This window comes from Astyanax mexicanus, chromosome 3, assembly GCF_023375975.1.
Source record: "Astyanax mexicanus isolate ESR-SI-001 chromosome 3, AstMex3_surface, whole genome shotgun sequence".
Taxonomy (NCBI): Eukaryota; Metazoa; Chordata; class Actinopteri; order Characiformes; family Acestrorhamphidae; genus Astyanax; species Astyanax mexicanus.
In genome coordinates, this window is record NC_064410.1 from 52,837,293 (window position 1) to 52,865,037 (window position 27,745).

The following is a 27,745-nucleotide window of genomic DNA, read 5'->3' on the forward strand; positions in this document are numbered from 1 at the left end:
ACAAGGACACTTACCAACACAGAGCTGAGAGAAAAAAGAAACCATTTGGAAGTGCCTGAATTTCTGCTTAAATAACTTTAGTCCTAGTTTAAAAAAAACATGTACAAAAATATATAATCTAATTATACTAAACTATTACAATATTTTCTGTTCCCTAAATTAAAAAATCCTATTAAAAAAGGCCTTTTCATTTTTTTTATATGGTATGTAAATGTTAAACAAACAGACTTTTTTAATGTGCATTGACTCTGAATGAGTTCGTTAATTAATTGCTGCTGAGACTCGGATGGGATTCCCAAATGGGCTCCATTGATACAGCCCCCCTTAAATCACACATTGGTTCCTATTAGGCCCCATGTTTATTGCACAGCCCAAGTATGGTGCCCATGTTTAACTCCTCCTGGTCTCATCATTGACCCTGATGGGCATCTAGATGTGAGGTCAACATGGAAAAATTATCTGGTTTCAGGTAGATCTATTACAATAACGTCTTTGCTTGCAAAATATACTGTCCCAAAATTTATTTCATGGCATTGATATGCCACTGATATATTTAAGCAATTGAATTTTCATTATTAAGAATATTCAGCCATTAGAATTGGAATATGTCAGGTACCGTGGTACCGTGGTATCCAGGCCAGAACAACCCAACTAATGAACAGTTTTTACCCACAGGCTGTTAGGCTTTTGAACAAACTGTGAGACTGTGACACTAAATGACCAACACACCTTTTAATTTGATCATTTCCAACAATATATTTATATTTATTATATATTTTCACTATGGTTAACACTACTTAGTCACTTTAAATATATATTTTATTGGATTAATTTGTCTATAAAACTAGAGTTTTTATTGTATTTTATTTTGTTTATCTTTTTTAATTTAATAATTTTTTTATTATTACTGCTCGGTTGAACTGTTTTTATTACTGTAAAGTGATTATCTGAGCCTCACCCCTAGCATTTCAATGCACGTTTAGTGAGAAAGATGAACTGTGAAACGTGGTATTATCTGGTTAGTGGTGTTTGTTAGCTCTGTTCTCCACTGATTGGGATGAAACATTAACTGTAGAGCGTGATATATTTTCCGGTTAGTGAAATTAAAATCTTTATTACTTAATTTTCACCATAAGGACCATCAGTTACGGCTAAATTAGAGGAATATAGTGTCTTGACATGATGTGCAAATGACAAACTTGATACTTGAAACGTGGAATATACAAAACTTTGAATATCCTACATACTGTGAATACAACATAAATGAAATAAACCCACTGTGTTTAAGCGAAATCTAAATAGTAGCTCAATTACAACAAGGCACTCGCCTTACTAACAAAAACATCATCACAAGCAATATTGAGATCAGCAAAGAAAAGTTATTGAGGTCATATCCTCATATCCTACAGTAAGTCGATCGTGTAATTATCATGCTAGGCCCTTATCTGAAGTAGTTTCCAAATAGCAATTGTTAGATTTCAGTCATACAAAACAGCTCATAAATTCATAACCAGGATTAGTTTGCATCCTCAGACAGGATATACAGGCTACTGGGGGCATTTCTGGGGATTAGGAATGAATGAGAGCTGGGGCCTCGCTGGCGATATGTCAAAATACAGTCATGCACACCATCCTGAAGGCTGAGGACGAATGGCTGAGTCCATTCTTCAGGCCGCCCTTCTCGAGTGTTTTCTCATCATTCACTCTATGGCTCTCGGCCGAGGTAAACCAGCAATCGTCTCCCACAGCCCACGGCTCTCACGCTCCCTATGAAGCACTTCCCCCACGCCAGAGGAAAAAGAGGGAGAAACAAAGGCCGGATCTGTCCACTCGTCTGTCTCCTCACGCAGACTGAACTAGCACGATAGCTAGTTTTCACAGGCCGGCTAATAAAGCAATGACACAGCTCAGCCAAACAGGCAGACGCTGAGTCAGCAGAAAGCAGCCCCTGTGTGTATATGTGTGTGTGTGTGTGTGTGTGTTTGTGTATACGTGTGTGTGTGTCTGTGTGTGTGTGTGTGTGTGTTGGTTGGTTGGGGAACGTTTCGGTCCCCACTTAAAGCAGCAGAGCGCTAATTAACCCAATCTGATAGTACCCAGCAGTGCAGGGGGCAGGGAGTATGTTCTGCAGGTGTGCACTATCACTCTGACACAGCAGTTCAGTGAGTGGTGATAAGGTGCCGTATCTGAAAGGTGTCTCGAGCATTGCCGCCGCTTTGAACAGTGATGGTGCAGAGATTCACAAAACGCATCCAGCAGCCGGGCAGCTCCAGGAGGGAATCTCGCTCTGTGAGGATTTCTAGCCAATTAGAAAGCTGAGTGACAGAGTTTTAGGGTCAGGCTAAGATGAGACGTGTGAGAGCAGAGAGCTCTGAATTCTCTCTCTCTGTCAGACTCTGAGGCCCAGTCCCATTTCACCCCTTGCCTCTAAATGCGTTTTCACACAAGCACTATTTGGTCCGGTTAAAACGAACGCTGGTCCGTTTGTAACTTTAGTGCGGTTCAGTTGAGCAGGTGTGAAAACAGTAATCGCACTCGGGTTCGGATCAAATGAACCGGACCGAGACCACCTAGAGTCCGGTCCCAAAGAACTCTGGAGTGGTTCGCTTGTGCTGAGAACGTAATCCGGTCTCGATCTAACCCAGCTATTAAATACAGTCCATTTATTTGAGCTAAACTGCTGATAAGGTGCAGTTTAATCTGATATTTAGCCACATAACACTAATTACCACAGCTATGAACAAACAGTGTCTCTGCTCCATGCACGTGCGGTCTGTGCTGCGTTCACTGCTCACAGCCGTGTGACTCGGTTTACTATGTGTACATCTGTGCTGCACGTCCAAACACTGTGTTTACAAGCGTAGCGTTTTAATGTTCAGTGTTAAAGCACAGCTATTCGCACTGGAACACAGAATCTTCTCGCTATATTTACTTTTTCCGTATATTTATAATAACTCCCACACCAGACAGCTCTAAACAATCAAAGGACACAGGCTGCTCGCATGGTTTATTTGTGTGCATTTTGGTGCGTTTAGGTTTATGCCTGTGTGAAACCAAACCACACAAAGGGAGTAAACAAACTTATCAACTGATCTAGACCAGAGAAACCAATTACAGGTGTGAAAACTCCCAAACACTTAGCCCATAACCCTCAGTTCTGCAGGTTCACACCTAGGGATAGGGTGTCCCCATGCTTGTTGAGATAGAGGGGTAGGGTGAAGGGTTAAGGCTACACTCCAGCTAACAATTTGTGGTTCCTAGAATGTTTTTGGAATGTTAGTTTTTGGTTCCTGAAATGTTTTAGGAAATTAACGTTTTGGTTGTCGTTTGGTTCTTCCGGGAAAGTTTCCATCCATTCAATTCAATCCATCCATCCATCCATTGCCAATACCTAGGGCTTTGTTCAAAAGATCGATCAGCAATCCAATATCGATTCACGCTCAAAAAATACGATATTGATCCATAAATATGTGGATCAAACTTTTCCAGGTGATTATAGGCACTATTTTCGGCTAAACGAAACCGAAACTTAAGAGAGAGCTAGATGGCCGAAGCTACAGTACTAAAATCACCGCCTGGAATGAAGGCTGATGTTTGGCAGTACTTCGGATTCAAATGTTACGAGGACAAAGAGGAACTAGACAGAACAAAATAAATACTTTAAATTCTCGACTCTTCTCTCTGCGTGTCCCTCTTACAGATACACAGATACAGAAATGTGATTGGGCCCAACTCTCTTACTCAAATACAGCCCCACAATACCACACACACACACTCAAATATTAGCTGACATGAAAATAGAGAGCAAATCTAACTGAGAATTTGACTAAGGCAACACAAACAGACACACACACAAACCGACACACACAAAGACACACACTCACACACACAGTCTCTTTGTCTCTTTGTCCTTGGTATAATTAGACAATGCAGGTATTTTCATGTTCCTAAGCAACAAAGCCAAGTCAAGCTCAAGTCATGAATACATAAGCAGCTCAAATCAGCCCATCTGTGAAGTTCATAGAGCTCTGTCAATACAGCCAGACCCCAAACTTCCCAACATCAAACTCTTTTACTAAGAGATGTATGTGTGTATCATATGCCAAAAGTCATGGGATAGCAGCCCATACCTGTATATGCTGTGAGGTGTTTCCTTGTGAATAAAGCTGTACACTGGCCAGAGTGTTCAGGGCAAGATAAGGTGAAATATCATAGTTTAAGCGAGACGTGATAACAGAAAATTCCTATTTCAAGTGTTGTGAGCATTCCTCAAACCACAGGTCACAAGAATGCCGTACATCACAGAAGACATCATTAATACTGACAGTGGACAGTGCAGTGTGTGGTAATTATACTGATAGTGACCCACAGCATCTGGCTAGTCGTCACAGTGTAAAGAAACAAGCGACTATCAGAAATCAGAACCATAATCAATGCAGGAGATTTCATGAAGAAGCAAAAATGTATGGTAAAGAACCATTCAAATGTTCTTCCAAACATTTTTTTTTTGCTTTTACAGAACAAGAAACAGTTATGGCATATATGACAACCCACTGCAGCACCATTACTGTTAAGATTGTAGAGAACATAAAAACAAACAGAAAAATAAGCCATAACATTGATCAATAAAGCTTCATTAAACATGAAGCACCAAGAAAGGGTCTTTGAGGGATGCCATTATTGACTGCATAAAGAGAAGTGTGAAGGTTGTGTGAAGATTTAATGTCAATTTAAGTCAATTCAAAGGCTCTTTACTAATTGAAGGTCCTTCACACTCTATCAGATAAATGACCAGATATCAAATATTTCTCTCCTACGACAAATTAATTATGTTTTTTTCACTGTTGTGAGTATCTTCATAAATAAAGAAATATATATCTCTAAATAAAGCACATTTTAGTTTTCTAATGTAAAAAAAAAGAATAACCGATTTCTCTCAAAAAGGAGAAATGTTTGATTATATGGTATCAATATATACAGCTTTGGAAACAAAATGGAAAGAGAGCACTTCAGTTTTTGAATTAGTTTCTCTGATTTTGCTATTTATTGGTATATATTTAAGTAAAATGAACATTTTATGTTGTTTTATTCTATAAACTACAGACAACATTTCTCCCAAATTCCAAATAAAAATATTGCCATTTAGAGCATTTATTTGCAGAAAATGAGAAATGGCTGAAATAACAAAAAAGATGCAGAGCTTTCAGACCTCAAATAATGCAAAGAAAACAAGTTCATATTCATAAAGTTCAGAAATCAATATTTGGTGGAATAATCCTGTTTTTCATTCACAGTTTTCATGCATCTTGGCATGTTCTCCTCCACCAGTCTTACACACTGCTTTTGGATAATTTTTAATGCCACACCTGGTGCAAAAATTCAAGTAGTTCAGCTTGCAGTTCAGATGGCTGTGATCGTCCATCTTCCTCTTGATTATATTCCAGAAGTTTTCAATTTGGTAAAATTAGAGGCATTTATCAAGTGGTTTTATTTTTTTTCAGAGCTGTATATATATTTGATCAAATATAAAGAAATCATACAAGGATGCAAAAATGTTTGGTTTTGTACAAAAATGATCAAAGACGCTTTTGTTGCACCTTTACTTTTACGAATAAAGAGATCATTATTATGAAAACATATTTATCAACATGTATCACATTAAAAAAAATAGGATTATAAGAATACACTTCTCAATTTGGAGTCAGCCTATGTGAAGACTCATCTGGCGCAGGAGTGACACGGGCAGGTAACAGTGTAAATGAGCTTGTGTGAATCGAGTAAATTCTTCAATATTCAGCTGAACTCTTCTTCTCCAGAACTTTGAAATATTGATTGAGAGTCTCTTTTTTTTCAGGGCATGTCAGTGGTTTATTTTTTTTTTAAAGAGCACAGACAGGATCCTCATCTGAAGCTCCCTCCATCTCCAACCACGGCCAGGAATACATCCTAAACGCTGGAGACGGCTCCCGTGAATACAGAGCGCCACCTAGTGGCACAGTGGACTCATGTTTACCCATCAGCTCTCAGCCCTCAGCATCTTCAGCATCCTCATATCCAGCTTCTCCCATCAGTCCTCTCACAAGGCCTCAGCCTGGAGCCACTGCCCGTGACTGGGCTGCTCCTTTAATTAACTGCCCATCACAGTCACATTTCCAGGCCTAAATTTCCCCCCTCATGAGATGTGCAGCAAAGGCTCCCTGTTAATTATTCCCCTCCATGCTGCACGGAGAGCGTTTGAGCGAACAGCTGGAGAAAATAACGCGTCGCGCCCCGTGAATTTATAAGCGCAACGGGCGCCCGGCGCTTAAATTGGATTTACTCAGCGAGGGAACAATTGAGCACATCAAAGGGCTTGAGAGTCTTAAGAACTTTAGTGTCAGGAGAGCGCCGGCTGATTAGAAACTCAGAAACCAAGCAAAGCTCCAACCTGATCAGCACTCTGCAGCCTGCACCCAGCCTGCACTCAGAATAAAAAAACACTCAAAAGTTTGGACACACCTACGCATGAAGGGTTTTTACCATTTTTACAAGTCTGTCAACGTTACAGCGTTAAAGCACGCTATTAATTTGGAATCAGTAATTAATAATTTATCTTTTTAACCCTTAGAACCCTAGGGACAGATTTTCCGTCCAAAATCGCACCTTGTGTTCTCAGCTTTATTTATTATTATTTATTATATTTGTTTTGGAATTTAGGTATTTATAGAATAAAACAACAATGTTCATTTTACTCAAACATATACCTATAAATAGAAAAATCTGAGAAACTGATTCTGAAACTGACATGATCTCTTAATTATTTCCAGAGCTGTTCCAGAGAGAAAGTTTAAAAGATAAAACATGAAATATATTGGCTTAATACTGCCTGAAATTAAATACATTTCATTGGATATGGAAGAAACACTCCAGCTTTGCAGGTTTACTGGTCTACAGGTTTCCAAATCCAAATCTGCAGTTGTACTAAGTATCTCTAATAGGACAGGTATCAGTGATTTGTCCTACTGCTGTTCAGCAAACACTGTAAGGCCTTTAATCCTCTGCTGATCCAGGTCCTGATCAGCCTCAGCATATATCAGCCTACAGAGGACAGTTTCTCATTAGAGTTTGCTAAAACGGCAGAACCTGCAGTTGCAGATACAGGTATTTTCAGGAATACATCTGCAGAGTAACGCTCACCGAGTTCTTATTCTTTATTTCTTCTTCAACCAGAAAAAGAACAGCTTATTAAGAGATATTCTGTAGATTTATCATCCTGTCAGGCTATAGCTGCAACTGTATCCATTTTTAAACTAAGGAAGAGCTCCATGTTCAGGTAAAGCTCATTTGCTATTAGACAGAGGAATAAAAAAGATAGCAACCATTAGTTTTCAAGAACAAAAAGAAAATACTGTATGCCCCACAGAAGCATGGCTCAGCAATACATCACAAAGGAGCACTCTACCCAGTGTTAGATTACGCTTAGCTCCACACACTGAAGATGCCACACTCTCTTTTTAGTAAGAACAATACGTTCTATACAAACAGTGTATTTATATTCCCTAACTTTTAGAAAACTAGGAGACACACCGAACATGTGGAAGAAGTAACTAATTACATTTACTCACATTACTGTAATTGAGTAGATTCACTGTGTGAATCAGCTGTGTAGCCTGGGGTCTGTGTGCGCGGCTCGGGGGAACCGGTGTTCTGTCGAGTTATGCTACCCATCGATATGTGCTTTACGGCACTACGCACGCGCCGACCAACAGTTTTTGTATGTTTTCATGTTTTTAATGATAATTCCTTAAGTTTTTATTGGAAACATTAAACAATCTGCTTAAATGTTAAACAAAAAATAAATAGCAGTTAAAGCATAGCAATGGCAAGTTAAAAATTATAATGAATTGTAAAACTATAAAGATACGGTTTATAGTCACCTACATGACCATAATTTTTAACAGTAAAGAAAAAAGGGATCATAGAAACCTATGCCACTTGTTCTTAAAAAATGTTTTATGGGGGGGTCTACACAAATACTGCCTAAAAGGTCCAAATTATTTTATTGAATAATTATTTAACTTATGATTTGTTGTACTTTTTTACATCACATAATTAAAAGTAACTATGTAACTTTTACTCAAAGTACATTTTAAACTGAGTACTTTTTTACTTTTACTCGAGTAGATTTTTAGATGGGTACTTTTACTTTTACTTGAGTAGAATTTTAGCAAAGTAAAGGTACTTTTACTTAATACAATTTTTCAGTACTTTTTCCACCTCTGGTCAGATGAAACCAAAATTGAACATTTTGGCCACAACGCAAAACGTTATGTTTTGGCGTAAAAGCAACACAGCTCATCACAGTGAAAACACCATCCCCACTGTCAAACATGGTGGTGGCAGCATCATGGTTGGGCCTGCTTTTCTTTAGCAGGGACAGGGAAGATGGTTAAAATTGATGGGAAGGTGGATGGAGAAAAATACAGGATCAGTCTGCAAAAAGACTGCAAATGACCTGAGACTGGTCCCACTTTTCAGTTTTTTATCTCTAACAAAGGTTTAAAATATCCAATAAATTTCGTTTCACTTCACAATTGTGTCCCACGTGTTGTTCATTCTTCACAAAAAAAATATTTCATATCATTATGAAATAATGAAGCCTGAAATGTGGCAAAAGTTTGAAAAGTTCAAAAATACTATTGGAAGGCACTGTATGAGCGAGTAGGTGAGTGAGTGAGTCAGTAACTGATTGATATACTGTAAGTAAGTGCCTGGTTCATGAAGTGCTTTTTTTAAAACACAGCCACAATGTAAAAGATGGTTAACATTATAAACGACTGTGGTAAACATTGGTTGTTGGAGTGAGTTAGAGAGGTCTGAGGTGCTCACCCTGGACAGCTCAGACTCGACCTGTGGTGGCTTCACTTTTGAGAGACGATGCTCTGTCCAGCTATACACAGTGTATGCTCAGGAATCTCTTCAGACATCAACATAATCCATATATGGTGAGAAAGGGCGAAACTTACTCTTTCTAAAAATAGCAATTACATCCCAGAGCGGAAAAGCATCTACAAGAAACCAATTGAGAAAAACACCTAAAAAAGTGAGATCTCCTTTTCAACCAATATTATTTACCTTTAGTGCTTCAAACATATTTATATGATGTTTCAAACCAAATAATATCAGTAAATAAAGACTCAAAAGTGTTGACAGAAAAAGTGTGAAACTGCCTGCTTTACTCAAACTAAAGCTAGGTATGGTGTGCGCACTACTTTATATAGTTTTTATTTTACTTGCAAATTTTTACTAAGTAGATATTTTGCACTAAACATTTTTATTTATTTAGACTAAAAAGTTGAAATTTTTGTATATAATTTTCTTTGTGTGTCCTGATTAAAACACTGAAAGGTGTAGGCTGCTCTAAGTGTCAGGTCTTTAGTATCTACATGAATGATTGATATACATGAATGATTATACATTGGGCCTGCTTTTCTTTAGCAGGGACAGGGAAGATGGTTAAAATTGATGGGAAGGTGGGTGGAGATAAATACAGGATCAGTCTGCAAAAAGTCTGCAAAAGACCTGGGACTGGTCCCACTTTTCAGTTTTTTATCTCTAAAAAAAGTTTGAAATATCCAATAAATTTCGTTTCACTTCACAATTGTGTCCTACTTGTTGTTCATTCTTCCCAAAAAATTATTTCATATCTTTATGTTTGAAACCTGAAATGTGGCAAAAGTTTAAAAAGTTCAAAAATACTATTGCAAGGCACTGTATGAGCTAATGGGTGAGTGAGTGAGTGAGTGAGTGAGTGAGTAATATACTGTAAGTAAGTGGCAGGTTCATGAAGTGTTTTTTTTTAAACACTAACACTCTGTAAAAGATTGTTAGAATTATTAATCATTGCATCCAACATTGGTTGTTGGAGTGAGTTGGAGAGGTCTCAGGTGCTTACCCTGGACAGCTCAGACTCAGAGACGGAGCGCTGGGGCGGGGCGCGGCACTGGAAGCCAGGACTCTGGTCCTGAAACCCCGGGCTGTCATCGTCCAGCCCCGGGCCGTGATCAATAGGTTCTTCCTCCAGGTTTGAGGTCACATCCTCTGTGCACACCTGGTGATCGATTCCATTCTGACTTAAGTTACAGTGGACAGCTGTGGAGAAAAAAAGAAATGGAAAATGAATAAATGTTACAGTCATCTGTAATTCTAGTACTTCTAAATTCTAAAGAATTAATGTATTTGGACAAATGTATTTGAAGACCATGGAGCGACTGCTGCTGGACCTACTCAGACCTCAGGTCCACCATGCTGAGGACCCACTGCAGTTTGCGTACCGGGAAAAGGTGGGAGTGGAAGATGCCATCCTCTATCTCCTGCACAGAGCTCACTCTCATCTGGACAAGGGGGGAGGTGCTGTGAGGGTCATGTTCTTCGACTTCTCCAGTGCCTTCAACACCATCCAGCCCCTACTACTGAGAGACAAGCTGATGGAGATGGAGGTGGATATGCACCTGGTCACCTGGATCACTGACTACCTTACTGGGAGACCACAACATGTCAGGATCAGGGACTGCTCCTCTGATACAGTGATCAGCAGCACAGGAGCACCACAGGGGACTGTTCTCTCTCCAGTCCTGTTCACACTGTACACATCAGACTTCAAATACCACTCGGAGTCATGCCACATGCAGAAGTTCTCTTACGACACTGCAATTGTGGGGTGTGTGCGTAATGATGATGAGAGGGAGTACAGAAGCCTGGTTGAGGAATTTGTGATGTGGTGCAAGATGAACCATCTGCAGCTGAACATCTCCAAAACCAAGGAGATGTGCATAGACTTCAGGAGGTCCAGGCCCTCTGCTCAGCGGCCAATCTCCATCGAGGGGGTCGACGTGGAGGTGGTCAAGTCCTACAAATACCTTGGTGTGCACCTGGACGACAGGCTGGACTGGTCAGTGAACACTGACTCCCTCTACAGGAAGGCTCAGAGCAGACTGTACTTCCTCAGAAGGCTCAGGGCTTTCAACATCTGCCAGAAACTCCTCCTGATGTTCTACCAGTCTGTGGTAGCCAGCGTCCTCTTTTACACTGTTGTGTGTTGGGGAGGCAGCATCAGCAAGAGGGATGCTGGACGACTGGACAGGCTGGTGAGGAAAGCTGGTTCTGTGCTGGGATTAGAGCTGGAGTCCTTAACACCACTGGCAGAGAGGAGAGCCCTCAGCAAGCTGCTGAACATCATGGACAATGTTCACCACCCTCTGCACAGCACCATCACCAGGCAGAGGAGCTCATTCAGCGGCAGACTACTGTCCCAGTCCTGCTCCACAGACAGACTCCGAAAGTCTTTTGTTCCTCAGGCCATAAGACTGTTCAACTCCTCTCAGCACAGCAAACTAAAGACTCTGTGAAACTTTTTCATTCCGGCCACTCTGGCCACACCATGGACACACCCCCAGCTATGGACACACTCTCAGACTTGCTGATGCCTAGAACACTTTTTATAGTTCTACCATATTTTGCACTAGTAGTTCATTCACTAGTTAATTCATCTACTGTTTACGTATCTTTTGCACTGTTTACGTATCTTTTGCACTGCTTAATTTAATTTAAATTATTATATAACTGTGTATTTGCACTTTCTGTTTGGCTGACATCAGTTATCCTCACATTATGCACATCAACTGGTGTTCACTGTCTGTTGTGTACAACTGCACTACCTCCATTCTCCATCTCCATTACACACACATACGAAGACTGTACATTTACACTGTATATTCTATTTCTTATTTGATTGTATTTATATGTATCTTTATATTTTATATTTTATCTTTTTTAACTTTGTGTATTGTGTAACCTGCTGCTGGATGCCAAGAATTTCCCCCCGGGGATCAATAAAGTATCTATCTATCTCATCTATCTATCTAAAAGTACACTACAGCCCACCTACCTGTCTGAGCTAGTTTTATACAAATAACAGAGAAAGATACAGTTTTACAGATTCAGATGTTAAATATAAAAATAGGAACACATCCTTCTTTCTGCAAAATTACTCAGTCCAGATTTAATATAGTGCAGAACAATCACTCAAAGCAAAAAGCATCTTTATTCTGTGCACAATGTAAAGAAAACTTTAGAAAGCTTAAGAATAATTGTGGAGCTTTCACAATTATTGACATTTTTCACACTCCAAAAAGCTTTGAGACAATTCTACAGAATCAGGGTGTAAATCTGACTGACCAAAAAGTAGCGACTATAACCCTGCTCAAACTTATTTATTATGTATTAAACACAGAGTGATCTATTTTAAGTGTTTTTATTTTTATTGTTGATGATTATGAATTACAGACAATGAAAACCCAAAAACCAGTGTCTCAGAAAATATGAATATTATATAAAACCAATTGGTACTTTTGGCAGCAGATGGAAGAGTGAAGTGCTGTAAGAAAAACGCTGCACTGACTTTACACTTGATAATAAAACACAGTGGATCAACACCAGCAGATGACACGTCTCTCCAAACAAACCATCACTGATCATCAGTAAATTTCACATTTCATTTGGACATCAAGGGAGCAGAGTCTGGAGGAAGAGTGGAGAGACACACAGTCCAAATTGCTTGAGATCTAGTGTGAAGTTTCCACAATCAGTGATGGTTTGGAGAGTCATGTCATCACTTTTAAAGAGATGCAGATTTTATTTTCCAGCAGGATTTGGCACACTGTCCACACTGCCAAAAAATATAATATACGAGTTTCAAATTTTTAACTGAATTACTGAAATAAAGTAACTTTTTATTGGTTTTCTAATTATTTGAGATGCACTTGTGTAATCTGGATTTCTACCACATATATTTACACTTGGAACTCAAAAATGTGTGCGTGTGATAAGTCAGACTTGATATTTTGTGGGATAGAATCTAGAATGGAAAATGTGACAAACCGCAGCCTCTTAATTTGCTGTGCTTAAATGGCTGCTGGGCCAAAATTCTTAAATGTCAAATTTCTTCAAAATTAGGAGAGGCATAAGCTTTAAAAGTTCATGCTGACAGGAAAACATTAGTAATAACATACTGCATTTTGTATTAAATAATTTAAGAGGGGCAGTAGTCATTACTGTAAATGTGTTCTAGTTAGATGGATGCGTTTACACTGCTATTTCATATGAAGCGATTTGAGTGACTGGATGTGTATGGTTTTAAATGTGTTTTGAGTGTGTTTACATTTGTATTTTATGTACCTTGGCTTTATTCAGAAATATACCTAAAACTCAAGATACATAAAAGTGCCCAACTGCATGTTTAAACATGGTTTTAGTGTTAGTAATGTTACTGGTCTTTACTACTACTATGTACTATTTACAACCACATGGTGGCACCACAGTCCTTATATGTGATCCACAGACAGCCAAAGACACAGCGAGTATAAAAAGCACCTATTTTTTTGTGACTATCAATCAGATTTACAACTGAAACTCGTTTACCTATTTGTATGTTTAGCTCCACCTTTATTTTACTGATTATTGTTTCTGGTTGTAGACTACATTTCAAATGATTCAAAGGAAAATTATTACATTATTACATTCAATATAGGCCACCTGTACAGTAAAAAAGGATAATAATAATAATGGCCAAAACATACCACCCAATCTAAACAAGAGAATAGATAAAACTGACTGACTGCATTTTATATTTTTATACATCAGCCATTAAATAAAACCACTCATATATTTAACAGACAATACATTTTAACTGTATTATACCATAAGGCCACTCAGAATTTATTTTTATAATGATGACAATGATGATAATTATTATTATAAATGTTTTATTATTACTGATATGCCATAACAGTATTTAAATTGACCATACCCCAGGGTATAGATTGGAAACACCCAAACCCTGCATCTGTATAAGTTGTGAGGTATTATCTTTTAAGGGAGTGAGTTTGAGTGAGGTCTGACAGCGGTTGCCAGATGGAAGAGACATTGCATTTCCAAAGTTGTGCAGGCATTCACAGTGTTACATCTGCTTCAGGAATATGGCATTACCACCCACAGTAAAAAACACAGTAAATGGAAATGATCATGACTGACAGCATCTGGCTAGAATTGTCTTTAAGAACAGACATGCTACTCTGGCAAAAGTGATGGGACATAGGATACTAGTCATTGACCCATGCCCACCTTGTACGTCAATGTACTGTAATGTTCTAAATATATACATTTAAAAATAATACAATTTAAGATATGCATTCTTTATTTGTATATTAATTGTTTATTTTTTCTTTTTTGGTTCTTGACCCCCCAAAAAAGTCCTGTCACCCCTGAAGGAGTGAGCTGATGGAGAACACTGGATGCTGAATCATGGAACTGAAACAGTGTAAAACTAGATGGCACCAGATAGCAAGATCAGGGCCACACCAGCATCACTCTCAGCATGATTCACTGTAATATCCTCCATAACACCGTTTATACAGAGCCAGCCTGTGCCAGTGAAGGGTGACCCTTAATGGATGATAATTAGCCACACAGGAGGGTTATTAGTTTTAATGCAATGTTACTGAATCAGTCTGACTGCAGGACTCTCACACAGCCGTATCTGGCAGTTCAGCTCAATAACACACAGTTACTGTCCAGTTCAGCCTGGAATTCATTGTGAACCACAAGCACGTCCGTCTCACTGCCACTTAAAGTAGCCGGTTGAAGAGCCTAATCCGTACACGGCACATCTGAAGATTACTCTTCATCCACGTCTCTGACAGCCTCCAACTGCTGAGCGCACAGACGAGAAGATGACACTTGCATAAAGCTGCTGGTCATGTCACTCTGACAGAATCGAGGCCAGGCAGCACTCCGAGCTCGTTCTGCAAGCGATTACAAGAATCCAACACGGAATTAACATCCTAAAATAAATACCAAAGCACTTCCTCAAGCAGAGAGAAAGAGAGAGAGAGAGAGACACAGAGAGAGAGAGAGAGAGAGAGAGAGAGAGAGATACAGAGAGAGAGAGAGAGAGAGAGAGAGAGATACAGAGAGAGAGAGAGAGAGATACAGAAAGACAGTGAGAGAGATACAGACAGAAAGAGACAAGGACAGACAGAGAAAGATAGAGAGAGTAAGAGAGAGAGATACAGAGAGAAATATACAGAAAGAAAGAGAAATACAGAGAGAAAGAGAGAGAGAAAGAGAGAGAGATAGAGAGATATATACAGTCAGAAAAAGAGATAAAGACAGAGAGAAAGATAGAGAGAGTAAGAGAGAGAGATACAGAGAGAAATATACAGAAAGAAAGAGAGAGATACAGAGAGAAAGAGAGAGAAAAAGAGAGACACTATATCCAAATGAAACGGGAAACCAGTTTTTCCAGGGGGCCACATGATAACCTGGGACTGGGACTTTCGGAGGGCCGGGCCAACAGATTGATCTTAATTTTGCTTAATGTTGATTTTAATCTAATTTTGATTGACGCTTATACTGGTAAAAGTAGATGTTACAATTGCTGCTTCATTAATTAACAGAAATATTATACCATTATTTAATCAAAATTCACAATAACAATTGTGAACAAAAAATTTTATATTTATTTAGTATTCTGTTTATTGTTGATGGAAAAGTTGGGTCTGTGTACTGCTGTGTAATTGTGTACGTAAAAATGTGGGGGTGTACTTGCAATGCCAAGATAGTAATGAGCGTCCGATGGTTGACTGTAGTCAGGGTTCTAATTAGTCAGTGGCGCAGCAGTATTTTCCACCACCAAGCTAGAAATACGAGAACCAGAAATGTTCCTGAACACACCATATTTTGCTTCTTTGCTATTTAAATAGCGTATGCACAAGGCATAAAAAATACAATGTTGGCAGGGTGTAAGATAGCAATGAGTATCAAGACACGCCTTGTGCAGGGTGTAAGATAGGGCCCCTAGTGTCCAGTGGGCATTTTTGCCTAATGCCTGCATCAGACTACACACATTTAGCCCGATTTTGACCCGATTTTAGCATGTTATTTTATCGTCTGGTTTGACATACTCCACAATGTGCTCCCTGGTGCTGACCAATAGTCATGATTGTCAAATTCTTTGTTCCTCCTTCGCGATAACCTACAAATTCACACAAGGTTGAGGGGGCTGATTGGTCCAGTGACTAACGTGTAGTGTTGCCAGTTCCCCGAGTAAAGACACGAAACCAAGATGACTGCCTAATCTGACATAGTGAACATCATGAGAGACAAAAATGTTGGGTAGTCTGAGTTTGGCATAAGGCACTCAAGGGAGGAGACAACTTCACTAAGTTTCACTAAGTTTTTTTGTAAAAGCTGAAGCGCTGTGTTCTGCTACTGCATGTCTACTGGTGTACTGTGTGCAGCGAGTGCAAATAATTGCTCTCCAAAGAGAAGTATTGAGGCTTTTTTGACGTTCACATGCATAATACATCAGCCAGATACTGAAATGATCAAATAACTCAGAAAAAAGGCAGATCATGGCAGGAGAAGTGCAACTCCTATTGATCTTCTGCCTCAGCGCAGCCCACCTCTCCTCCTCACAGGAACCCAAAGCATTACGTAAGACGGCCAGTGAATATGAGCAGAAATGACTGCTGGATGCCAGTGGCTGAGGCGCCGTAGCTCAATCGGAACAAATCACTAGGCCGGGGTTTGCCTTGTCCTGTTGCTGTGAATGCTGGGAATATTCTTCGGCCTTGATGCATCCGCTCCACGCTGCTGAGAGAGCGAGCGGCTCCGTGGAGAGAAAGCCCTTAAACAAAGCCAACTTAGCATTCACAGCACAAAGCGCTTATCTTCTCTGTGTCCCTCACTGCTTCTCTCTCTCTCTCTTTCTGAGTCTCTCTCTTTCTCTGTTTCTCTGTCTCTCTCCTTCTCTTTCTTTCTTTAAAAAAAGCAGAAAAGCTCACCCTCTGCTTAATGTTCAGCCTCTCCACAGGATAATGAATTATGCATCTAGCTGAGTACAGCTGAGCCATACTGAGAATAGAACGGCAGGAAGAGAAAGAGAGAGAGAGAGTGTACTATGAAATGTACTGTATGCCAAACGTTGTGGACACCCCTTCCAATGAAGGCATTTAGCTTCTTTAACAAGGCAAAGACACATATTTTACTGACACAGATGTGCAAATGCACACACCATACACATAGGCCTGTCTCAGTAACTACATTATCGACTAATCGTTCAATAAATGGATATGACCTCAATCATTTTAAAAATCGCGATATCGTCCACAGAGAGACACAGACACAGGGAGTTCCGACCCTGCAATTTTATGAGTGAAATTATCAGCCGGTAATGCACTGTAACCGAAGCTCTCCATGTATTACTTCACCACATACAGATAACCTAGAAATCATGCAGCACTTACAAACCAAATACAAACCAAATGCAATGTAATTATACACCACTGGGGTCGCTGGATCCCATAGGCACAGTGCAGAAACGTCATGTGAAAAGGAATAGAAAGTTTATTGTCTTTAAAGGGTGTAATTCCTTTATGATATTATGTTATCATTATATGTGTGTCATTTAATGGTTTTAAAATGACAACAATATCGTTTATTGCACTAATTTCTGGGACAACATATCGTTTCCAAAAATATATTGTGACAGGCCTACATACACAGCTTGTCTAGCACGTTAAGAGAAATACTGACAATAGAATAGGACAAAAATGAATATACTGGCATCATGTCTGGGAATGGGCTAGAGGGGTATAAAGCAGTGCATCTGTGTTCTCTGGATTGATGGTGCTCAATCCAATATTTTGGGTACAGGCTGAGAGTTAACTTATTTTTATGTCGCTGAATGTTATCAACTCTTCACAGCATTGCTAAAGCAAAATCTATCACAAAGCTTTCTTTGCACAGTAGAGACAGTTACTCCTACAAAAGCAAGATCTCTTATTAATGATCTTGATTTTAAAAGAAACAGTGTATGAGCAGGTGTCCACGTAGTGTACATTCATGCCAGCAGAGCTTAGCGATTTCAACTGAGCTGATCTGAGAGGGGGAAAGGGAACACAGAAAGCGAAAAACAGAGAGAGCACCAGCTGTTCTGAAGCTTTTGAGGCAATTTTGTTGTCAAATCAAACAGATTCTGCCTGTATATGAAAGTGAGAAAAGCCAATACAGAAATGTGATAAGAAGTATTGGATGCACGGATGTTCATTTTTTGCTCTGTTTACTAAAGCTTGTACAAAAAGCCGTGTCTGGTTTTGCGATTTCTCTTCTCCAGCTCTTGTAAAATCAGGTGTACCTGTGTGTAGCTGTCTCAAAGATGCATTGTTGAGAGGCTTCAGTTAACAATGTCTGCAGACACAGCAGCCAGACAGAAGCACAAGCTGAATAAAAGGCATGCTGAAGGACAAACCCATTTTCACACTTAAGATAAGAAGTGAGAAGTACATGTCTTAGTAATTCTGTAAGAAGATGCAACACAAAACCTATGTTATGACGGATGGGATACCCATTTTCCTTAGCTTCAGCTTGCCTCTGTTTTGTAGTTAACCAGTGGAATTTTATTCAATGAGAAAATATAAATTTTTCAGAAGAAAACTTAAAATTTGAAGCTTTGAGGCTTGTTTAAGGACAATTTAACACTCTTCATTATAACCACAAACATCATGAAGAATCACCCCAAGCCCAGGTTACAAATAGCAGCAGTGGATGAGACTCAGCATCGGGCTTACAGAATAGGCCCAATTGTGGTTTATATTAGGCAAACAGGGTGTTGGTATAAGCGCCTTTGGGCCCATTCCCATATTATACTAGGCAACCGGGTGTCGGCACCTGTGGCTCTGGCCAATACCTGTATTATTCTCAGCAACCGGGTGTTGGCACATGTGGCTCAAGCTGATTCTCACATTATACTCAGGAAACAAGGGTGTTGGCCTGAATACAAACCAAGCATTTCGGGCAAAATCAGGCCTAGAGTTAAAACTGAGATGGGAGGATGAATCTTAAGCTCAGCATGGGATATTTAGCCCAAGAAAAGTCTAGAGTGATTTTTGCTATTTAGAACAACAGACAAAGGCCAAAGCACATATTCCACAAGGTCTCTAAGCTGTGATGCCACACATTTAACCTTGGGCCAGTGGTTCCTCAGTAGTTAGAGCATGGGTAACTGATGACAGAGTTTTGGGTTTGATACTCAGGTTTGCCACTTGCCAGTTTCGACACCCTCACTGGGAGCCTCTATGAAGGCTGCACACTAGTGCGACAACACTGAAGGCATTCACAGTTGGAATGATAAATGTGTTGCACTTCTATACACAGCCACCGTCCTTGTCCCAGGCCATGTGCAGTTAGTCGGCAGTGCTAAGAGCAATTTGCGTGATTAACTACAGCTTTAATGGATCAAACGTTAATGTGAGGAGCATTGTGGGTTAGATTCTGCACCGTGTCTCAGCATGCATTAACATTTTACCCACACAGAGAATAATGGGGAGAGAAAGAGAGAAAATTAAACAATAGGTCTTTATATTTCAAACATTTAGCTTTGTTAATACTGTATCTGAATATGGCCATGCCAATTAAGCTGTCTAAAGTGAAATGAAGTGACAGACAGTGAGAGAGAGAAACAAAAAGAGAATGAAATAAAAGGAAGATGAGTCAGAAAGACAGTCAGACAGAAGAAAGAGAGCCTCAGCTGGAGAAAGACACAAAGACAAGTAAATGGCAGGGGGTGGGTGGAGAAACAAATCGCCCCTGACAAAATGAGGGGACAGAAAGAAAATAAGAGATGCAGAACAGTCCAGAAGTAAATGGCGGATGTCAGATGAACACACTGAGACTCCTTCTCTCTCTCTCTCCCTCTCTCCCTTTCAATCTCTGTGGAGAAAGTTTAGTGCAGTGGGCGGAGTGACGTAGTCTGGGTGATCAGGGTGCGAGGGGTGATGCTGCTGGGCAGGACGCTTTTTTTACATCAGCTTCTAAAAATAGCCCAGAATGTTCTTCGCCCTCGCCGCTCCGGCATGCGCAGTCAGGAGAAAGAGAGAGAGAGGAAGAGTGAGAGAGAGAGAGCAAGGGGATAAATGAGAGATGCATGACTGAGCACACTCACCCTCACCCCTCCGTCTCATTCACACAATCCAGTGAGGATGAATAAAAAGGTGAGAAAGCGTCAAATGAACATTGCATCGATCCCTCCCTAATGGCGGCAGGACGGCCATAGTTCTAACAGAATTAGCCTTCCTAATGCAGCCAGCGGAACAGATAGAACAGATAGCCTGAACACACTTTGCTCTGCGTCTGCGGCGCTCCAGTGCACTTGGCCGTGGTGATGGTTGGGGGGCGTGTGGGTTGGGGTCTGGCCTGGACTGTGACGAGTATATAATCAGAAGTGAAGTTGGGTTAGGCTGTAGGTCTCAAAGCGGAGCTCAGTGGTTTGTTTACGGCCCAGTAACACCGCCTGTAGAGGCAGGGTCAAACTGATTTACCATCAACAGCCCTCCAACCAGAAAGCTCTCAGAAACCTGATCCCAGCAGTTCCCAACAAACAGCACCCGACACAGCAGCATCCTTCAACTATTAGGAGTGATCAGCTGTGCTGCTGTGATATAGGTGGGGGTTGCTATGGCATTCTTAGGTCATGGCTAAGGTTTTGCTATGGCGTGTTGTTATTGTATAGGTCTTGATTATTTAAATATAGTTTGGTGTGTTTGCTACAGTGTTTCTATGGTATATGATTGGTTTGCTAAGATGTCGCTGTGATGAGTATATAATCAGAACTGAAGTTCGAGTTAGGCTGTAGGTCTCGCAGCGGTCTGGTTACGGCCCAATAACACCGCCTGTAGAGGCATGGTCAAACTGATTTACCATCAAAAGCTCTCCAACCAGAGACCAGGGAGAAATCATCCCAGCAGTTCCCAACAAAATGCACACATCCATCAATTACAGACACATTAAAAAAAAAATATATCATGAAAAAGATTTATTTCCATGATTCCATTCCAAGAGTTATACTTTTATAGATTCAGGGCCCACAGTTTAAATGATTTCAAGTATTTATTTGTTTATTTTTATATCATTTGGGCTTCCAGCTCTCCACAAAAACAGGATTTCAAAATAATACTGTGGAGAAATCAGCCCAAATTTTGCAGGGCATGAATGTTTTAAACTGAGTGTGAGACACTAATCACCTACTAAACTCAAATCACCTGCACAGGTTTCCCCAGGTGTCAATGTAATGACTTCAGTTTGGTTCAATTGTCTTAAGATTGGTTCAATATGGGGAATACTGCAGACCTAACAACTGTCCAGAAGACCATCACTGATGCACTCTATAGGATGGGTAAGCCACAGAAGTTCATAGCTAAGGAGGCTGGTTGTTTACAGAGTGCTGTGTCCAAGCATATCACTGGAAAGTCTAGTGGAAGGACAAAATATGGCAGGAGATGATGCACCATCAAAAGAGACCATGGGCTTCAGTGGATTATCAAAAAGATATCTGTAGACACTTCTTCCTCTGGCAATCTGATAGATGGGTCTGAGTTTGATGATTCCCAGAAGAACTACAGTCATATGAAAAAGTTTGGGCACCCCTATTAATCTTAATCATTTTAGTTCTAAATATTTGGGTGTTTGCAACAGCCATTTCAGTTTGATATATCTAATAACTGATGGACACAGTAATATTTCAGGATTGAACAGAAAATGTGCAATATGCATTAAACCAAAATTTGACCGGTGCAAAAGTATGGGCACCCTTATAATTTTATTGATTTGAATACTCCTAACTAGTTTTTACTGACTTACTGAAGCTCAAAACTGGTTTGGTAACCTTATTGACCTCAAGAAGCCATTTTTGCAGGCACGCCACAAACAGAGTCGCCTGAGGTGTGCTTTTGGTTTAATGCATATTGCACATTTTCTGTTAGTACAATAAACCTCATTTCAATCCTGAAATATTACTGTGTCCATCAGTTATTAGATATATCAAACTGAAATGGCTGTTGCAAACACCCAAATATTTAGAACTAAAAATGATTAAGATTAATAGGGGTGCCCAAACTTTTTCATATGACTGTATACTAGTCTGCTTTGGCTGCATTGTGGCAAGTGTAAACTTTGGATGAGGGGGGATTATGGTTGTTTTTTAGGAGTTGGGCTTGGCGCCTTAATGCTCTGTTTATGACATACCATACAAAGGGAGTAGTGTGTAATTTGGGACTGAACCTAGATGGAATAAAAGCTAGAATGCTCCTACAAGTGGAGCGAGGGAAATTATTATTATTTTTTTAATCAAGATATGTGCAAAGTCTCACAGAGCGAGGCTGACACGTTCTGAAAGGAATAGCACAAAAGTTCACCTATCGTCTGTTGCATCACTTCTTGGAGCATTGCAGAGCTCCAAAGTGCTTTTGGAAGCGACATCAACACACAAGAACTGTCTGCCTGGAGCTTCACAACATGAGTTACCATGGCCAAGCAGCTGCACACCAGCCAACGATCACTATATACAATGGAAACAATGTGCTGCTATCTGCTTAGCAGAGAATTCCTGCTTTATAAAACACTGCACCCGAATATATGAGAACTGGGTAAAGGAGATCACTGTAGGTGATTTTGGGGTTATGTATGTGTGTGTGTGTGTGTGTGTGTGTGTGTGTGTGTGTGTGTGTCAGTGTTGGCACTACAGGCAACTCACTGTGTTTACAGCCAACATGCTGCTGTTTATACCATACTGACAGTAAGTACTTGGAAATGACCTACACAGTATTCACAGAACTCTTCCCAACAGATTAAAAACTACTATACACACTTCATACAACCCCAAATCAGAAACAGCATGAAATGCATGATGGTTTACTTTGACGTTTATTTAATACTACAGACAGTATGAACCCAAGATACATTGCTATCTGTGCAGCACAAGTTTTGTCTGGGCAATTTTACTTAATTTATTAGCAACATTCTACATAAAATAGGGACAGTAAAGCATTTAACAATTTGCAATGTTGTCAATCCTTTTTACAACACTTAAAATAGGTTTTGCCTCAGAGGATATCAAATGATGAAGGTTTTCAGGTGTTATTTTGTTTATATGTATCCTGTAAGCACATCTTAAGGTGTGCACCAGTATGGGTCTGTCTTTATCGCATTTTTCCTTTTAAAATCCTCCTTAAACTATTGGGGACAGGCCAGTCAAATACCCATATCCTCTTTCTTTGCAGCATGGACAGCATGTGGTTTTGCTTTGTTGTATTAAAAAATGCATGGATGCCTCTGAAAGGTTGGCATCTTTTCCAGCAAAGGTAGTCATGGAGATCTACCAGCCTCCAGAGTAGTTTACTCCCCCCCCTAATCTCACACACCTGACCCAGGTAAATTAAGGCCTTCACTAGTATCTAGTATGTTATACCTGATATCTAAATGAAATTATAATAATAAATTTAGTAAATTATTTGCATCCTGGTTATACACTGGGCAAGTTAGCAGGTATTAGATCCCACCTATTCAAATCCTATTTACTCACAAATCACTGTGACTTGATAGAATTAGCTAACTTTTATATATGGGGTAAATTTGCATCTGAGATAAAACCACCTCCATTCTTCAGAAATACAGCTATAACGAATGCCAGGTCCTGGATCCACATTCTGCCCAGTCTTTAAACATGTATGCCACCAATTACGCCCTCATGCAGGCTGAGTTCCTGTCATCTACTGACTTCAATGGTAACGAGCCTCTCATCCATAAGAGAAACCATATGGGACCAAAAACAGTCTCTTCAGCCATGTTTGAGGGTGAGTTCAATGGCTCTTTCTAAACCGAACCCCAAAGAACAGCTTAGCTGTCAGCAGGGGAACTTCTCTGTGGGCGCCTTGTTACACGCTTGCTAAAGTTCTAATTGAGCTCTTTGAAGACCAAGCAAGAGACAGAGTGAAAGAGAGAGCTAATTGTCCCATATGTGGGCCAAAGCCTGGCTCGCCCTCACTCGCCCCCTCTCCTGCCAGCAACCAAGAGGACGGGATTGTCTCAGTCCACTAAAGTAGGTCAGTCAACTCTACTTCAGTATGGAGTAGAGATGAGTCTTAATCTTTGTTAGAGATCCACCAAATGATGGTGACCCCACATTGAGGCTTAATCTCAGTTCGCATTTGTATACCTAACCCTTGTTTTTGAGTGTTAACCTTATCCTTGGAACTGGGGAAAGGGAAAAAGTTGAAATCCTGCCTCTAAGAAATTGGACAACCCTTAAATGCGACAATTATTTATTGTCATCCGCCATTCATTTCTCATTATTATAGAGCTGAAGCTATTTGCTTCTTGTTTGTTTATTTTCCCATTCCACCTTAAATAATACAGCAGCTTTAGGTGACAGAATGTAACTGCAGTATTATTTAAGGTAGAATGAGGAAATGTAGCTATGTAGCTCTGCTGTGACATTTCTTCAGGGGAGATTTCAGCCACTTCCCCTTATAACTCAGGATTATAAGGACTAGGCCACTAGGATGCACAATATTGAAAAATTTAAACAGGCATTTAAATGGCTTTTTAAAAGGTAAAAATAGCGTTTTTTCTTGGATTAAAAGCGTGAATTCACCTGTAACTGGAAATATCTGCATAAAACTGTGCTGGACTGAGGTGCACAGCTTTCGACACCTGCGTTTACAAGCACTTGCCCAACCATGTGGTTGGAGGCCATGGGGTTACCTCGTGTTTACTCCTGCCCCTCCTCGCGCTGGCAGCAGAAGCCCTGTCACTCACACAGACACAGAGACAGAGCTGTGTATCTACTTTTTGTGTCAAGAATCAAAACATTGCAACATGACGTGTTTGATTTAAATGCCTTAGGTAACATCACATGACCTGCGATGTGACTATTGCGCATGCGCACATCGCAATGATGATGCTTAAACAATATAATGTGCAGCCCTAGATGCAACTCAAAAACAAAGAGGAGGGGGTAGAAATGAGAATTGGGACTACGCCTGAAAACCTCTGCTTAGGGAATCATGTAGCCCTAGCCCTTCACCATACCCCTCTATCCCAACACGAATTGGGACACCCCACTCCTAAACATGAATGAGCAAAACAGAAAGGTAGGGATTGTACAGGGAGAGTTGTAAAGATAAGGGGTAAAATGCGATTGTGCCCAAAATCTCAGCTGGTTCTGAAGGCCCAGTAGCTAAAGCATACACTCTAAAGACCTTGAAGAAACTGCAGTTTCAGAGTAAAAATAGGAGTGAGATTTCTTCAACCACTATTTAACAGCAGGGACATGTTAGCAGGATTTAGGGCCTTCGTGTCACCTGCTCTCCGGCAGTTCAGCAAGCTTACGCTGGTGTCAGGCTCAGTCACCGCTGTGCTCTGCTCTAAATGATCTCTCCCCCACTTACCGTATTTTTCGGGCTATAAGGCGCACTTAAAATACTTATTTTTTCCCAAAAATCGTCATTGCGCCTTATAATGCAGTGCGCCTTGTGTATGGATTTTGCTTGTGTTTACTGACCTCGATTTTTATGTGGTACACGGCGCTCTGTTGTGCAGAATTCCTCACCCACGCCAGAAAAAGATCCCCCTCTTGGGCTAGCGCGCGGTTACCTTTGACTGCCGTACTGCCTCTCGGCTGTGGTTCAGGGTAGCTAGTTTCCACTGTAGCTCCGTGGCCAGAACAAGGTGCCGGTAAACTTTCCTTTCCACCCGTTCTGGGGTAATAGCACAAACTGTTTCTTTTTAGCGCCCACTTCTAAGTAAAGTTAACCTCTTAACACGCGCTGGCCCACCGGCGGGCCAGAAATATTTAATATTTCATAACTGGCTGTGTTTCTGAATAGTTATGAACAGTTACAGGTTCAATATAGACATCCAATATACCATTTTAAAGCTTAGAATCTCTGCTTTTGAGCTATTTAGCCTATTTAGCGGAATATCCTTTCAGAAAATAAACATTTAGGGCGAAATATGCCTTGGTTATGATTTTAATAATTCATAACTCTCATATTTGCGTTTATCGTTCGTCCATATTTCATCGAATGCGGTCATGTCATACACCATTCGAACCGTCTGGCTCTCCGGATTCCAGAACTGTGCTTTTACTGTAGGATGTATGTTTCATGAATTAGAGCTGCGTCAGAGCGCATGTTTCCCATAATAAAAGGCTCTCCTTTTGTCCTGGGGTAACCTCCGGTCACTGCCGCCACCCCCCGAACACACACCCGCGCTCAGCCACAGGTCCTACCTTCAAAACGCGTCCAGACTAAAGAGAATCCATCAATCCAGTCTCCTGTAATCCACAGTTATATCCAAACAGCGCTGGAAATCACTTCATCCAGAAATGAAACTTATCCAATCTTTATCTCTGTTTTAAAACCGTTTTATTCACCGAATTCGGCACAACACGCCATTATAGTCAGAAGCCTCGCGGAGTAATGCGGTACTTGCTGTGCTTCAACATAATATTATGGTCTGTCGGAGCGTTGCGGCTACCGTTGTCAGGAGCCTCGCGGAGTAATACGTACTTGCTGTGCTTCAACATAATATTATGGTCTGTCGGAGCGTTGCGGCTACCGTTGTCAGGAGCCTCGCGGAGTAATACGTACTTGCTGTGCTTCAACATAATATTATGGTCTGTCGGAGCGTTGCGGCTACCGTTGTCAGGAGCGTCGCGGAGTAATACGTACTTGCTGTGCTTGTTGATTTATTGCTCAGAGATGTTGTTATTTTTCACAGATATTGTGAAGGATTTATTGCTCAGAGTTATTGTTACTGATATAAATAAAGTTTCATTTAGTGCGCCTTATAATCCAGTGCGCCTTGTGTATGGACTAACACTAAAAATAGACTGTTCACTCATCGTGCGCCTTATAATACGGTGCGCCTTATAGTCCGAAAAATACGGTAGTTAAAAAAACAAACAAAAAAAACACTCGACCCACTTTTCAAACAGACACAAACGCTCTTAAAATAACCCTGACATCAACCCACCAATGAGTACACTTCTGAGGCTGAACACTACAATTACTTTGTAGACCTAAAACAGTTTGGGCAAAAGGAAGTCAATATAAATAGCGGCGCAGGCTAATGTGGATGTAGAGCACAAGGGCAGCTATAAATAATTCAACACAAGTCAGAACTTTAAGAGCTTTTTCTGAGCCTATTTTAAGGATCTCTGACTCCTGTTACCAAAAAAAAAAAGCTTTAGATGCTGCACACATTTTAATGTAGTAGATTATTCTCGAGATCTCAGCAGAGAGCTTATATAACAGAACAGTTCTGGAAGAGTTCTACTTAAAGCGACAGTACTACGTTCGTTTTTGGTGAGATTGTGTAATGTCATTGAGCAGGCAAAAAGTACTTTAAAACATGCACTGTGGTGCAGGTTCTTTTCAGAGCGGATGAATCTTATTTAAAATGTGAGATTGTGCAGATGAAGGCTGAGTCTGCTATTCTAATATCTCCATGTTCACAGTAGCTCTTGTAGTAGTGCCATTAGCAGCACTGCAGTTGCTCATGTAAGCAGAAGAGGCTGTCAGGGCCAGAAAAGCTCACAGGAAGACCTACTAGAAGCAAAATATATATATTTTTTTATATTTCGTCCCCTTCTGACTTAGAAATATTAGTGCTTTCAATTTAAAAGGTAAAAATATTAAGGATTGCTGCATTAAAAGCATTTTTCCTTAAAAAAAGGCTTACACAAACATATTCATTGGATGTTAATGATTCTAATATTGATAACACACTTTTTAGGGCTTCGTGGTATTTGAAAAAAAGGTTTTTAAAATATTTTTAATATAAGATATATATTGTGAAAAAAACATTG

At 40.2% G+C, this 27,745-nt stretch overlaps 1 protein-coding gene across 2 annotated transcripts in view; it reads right to left on the reverse strand.

The window, feature by feature from the left end:
- Positions 1–27,745, reverse strand: part of samd12 (sterile alpha motif domain containing 12) — a 160,970-nt gene that overhangs the window by 122,921 nt on the left and 10,304 nt on the right. For both annotated transcript variants that reach the window (XM_007245761.4, XM_007245760.4), the window contains exon 2: positions 9,935–10,131. In XM_007245761.4, coding sequence (XP_007245823.2) covers positions 9,935–10,131 — 197 coding nt within the window. The remainder of the gene's footprint in view (positions 1–9,934; positions 10,132–27,745) is intronic.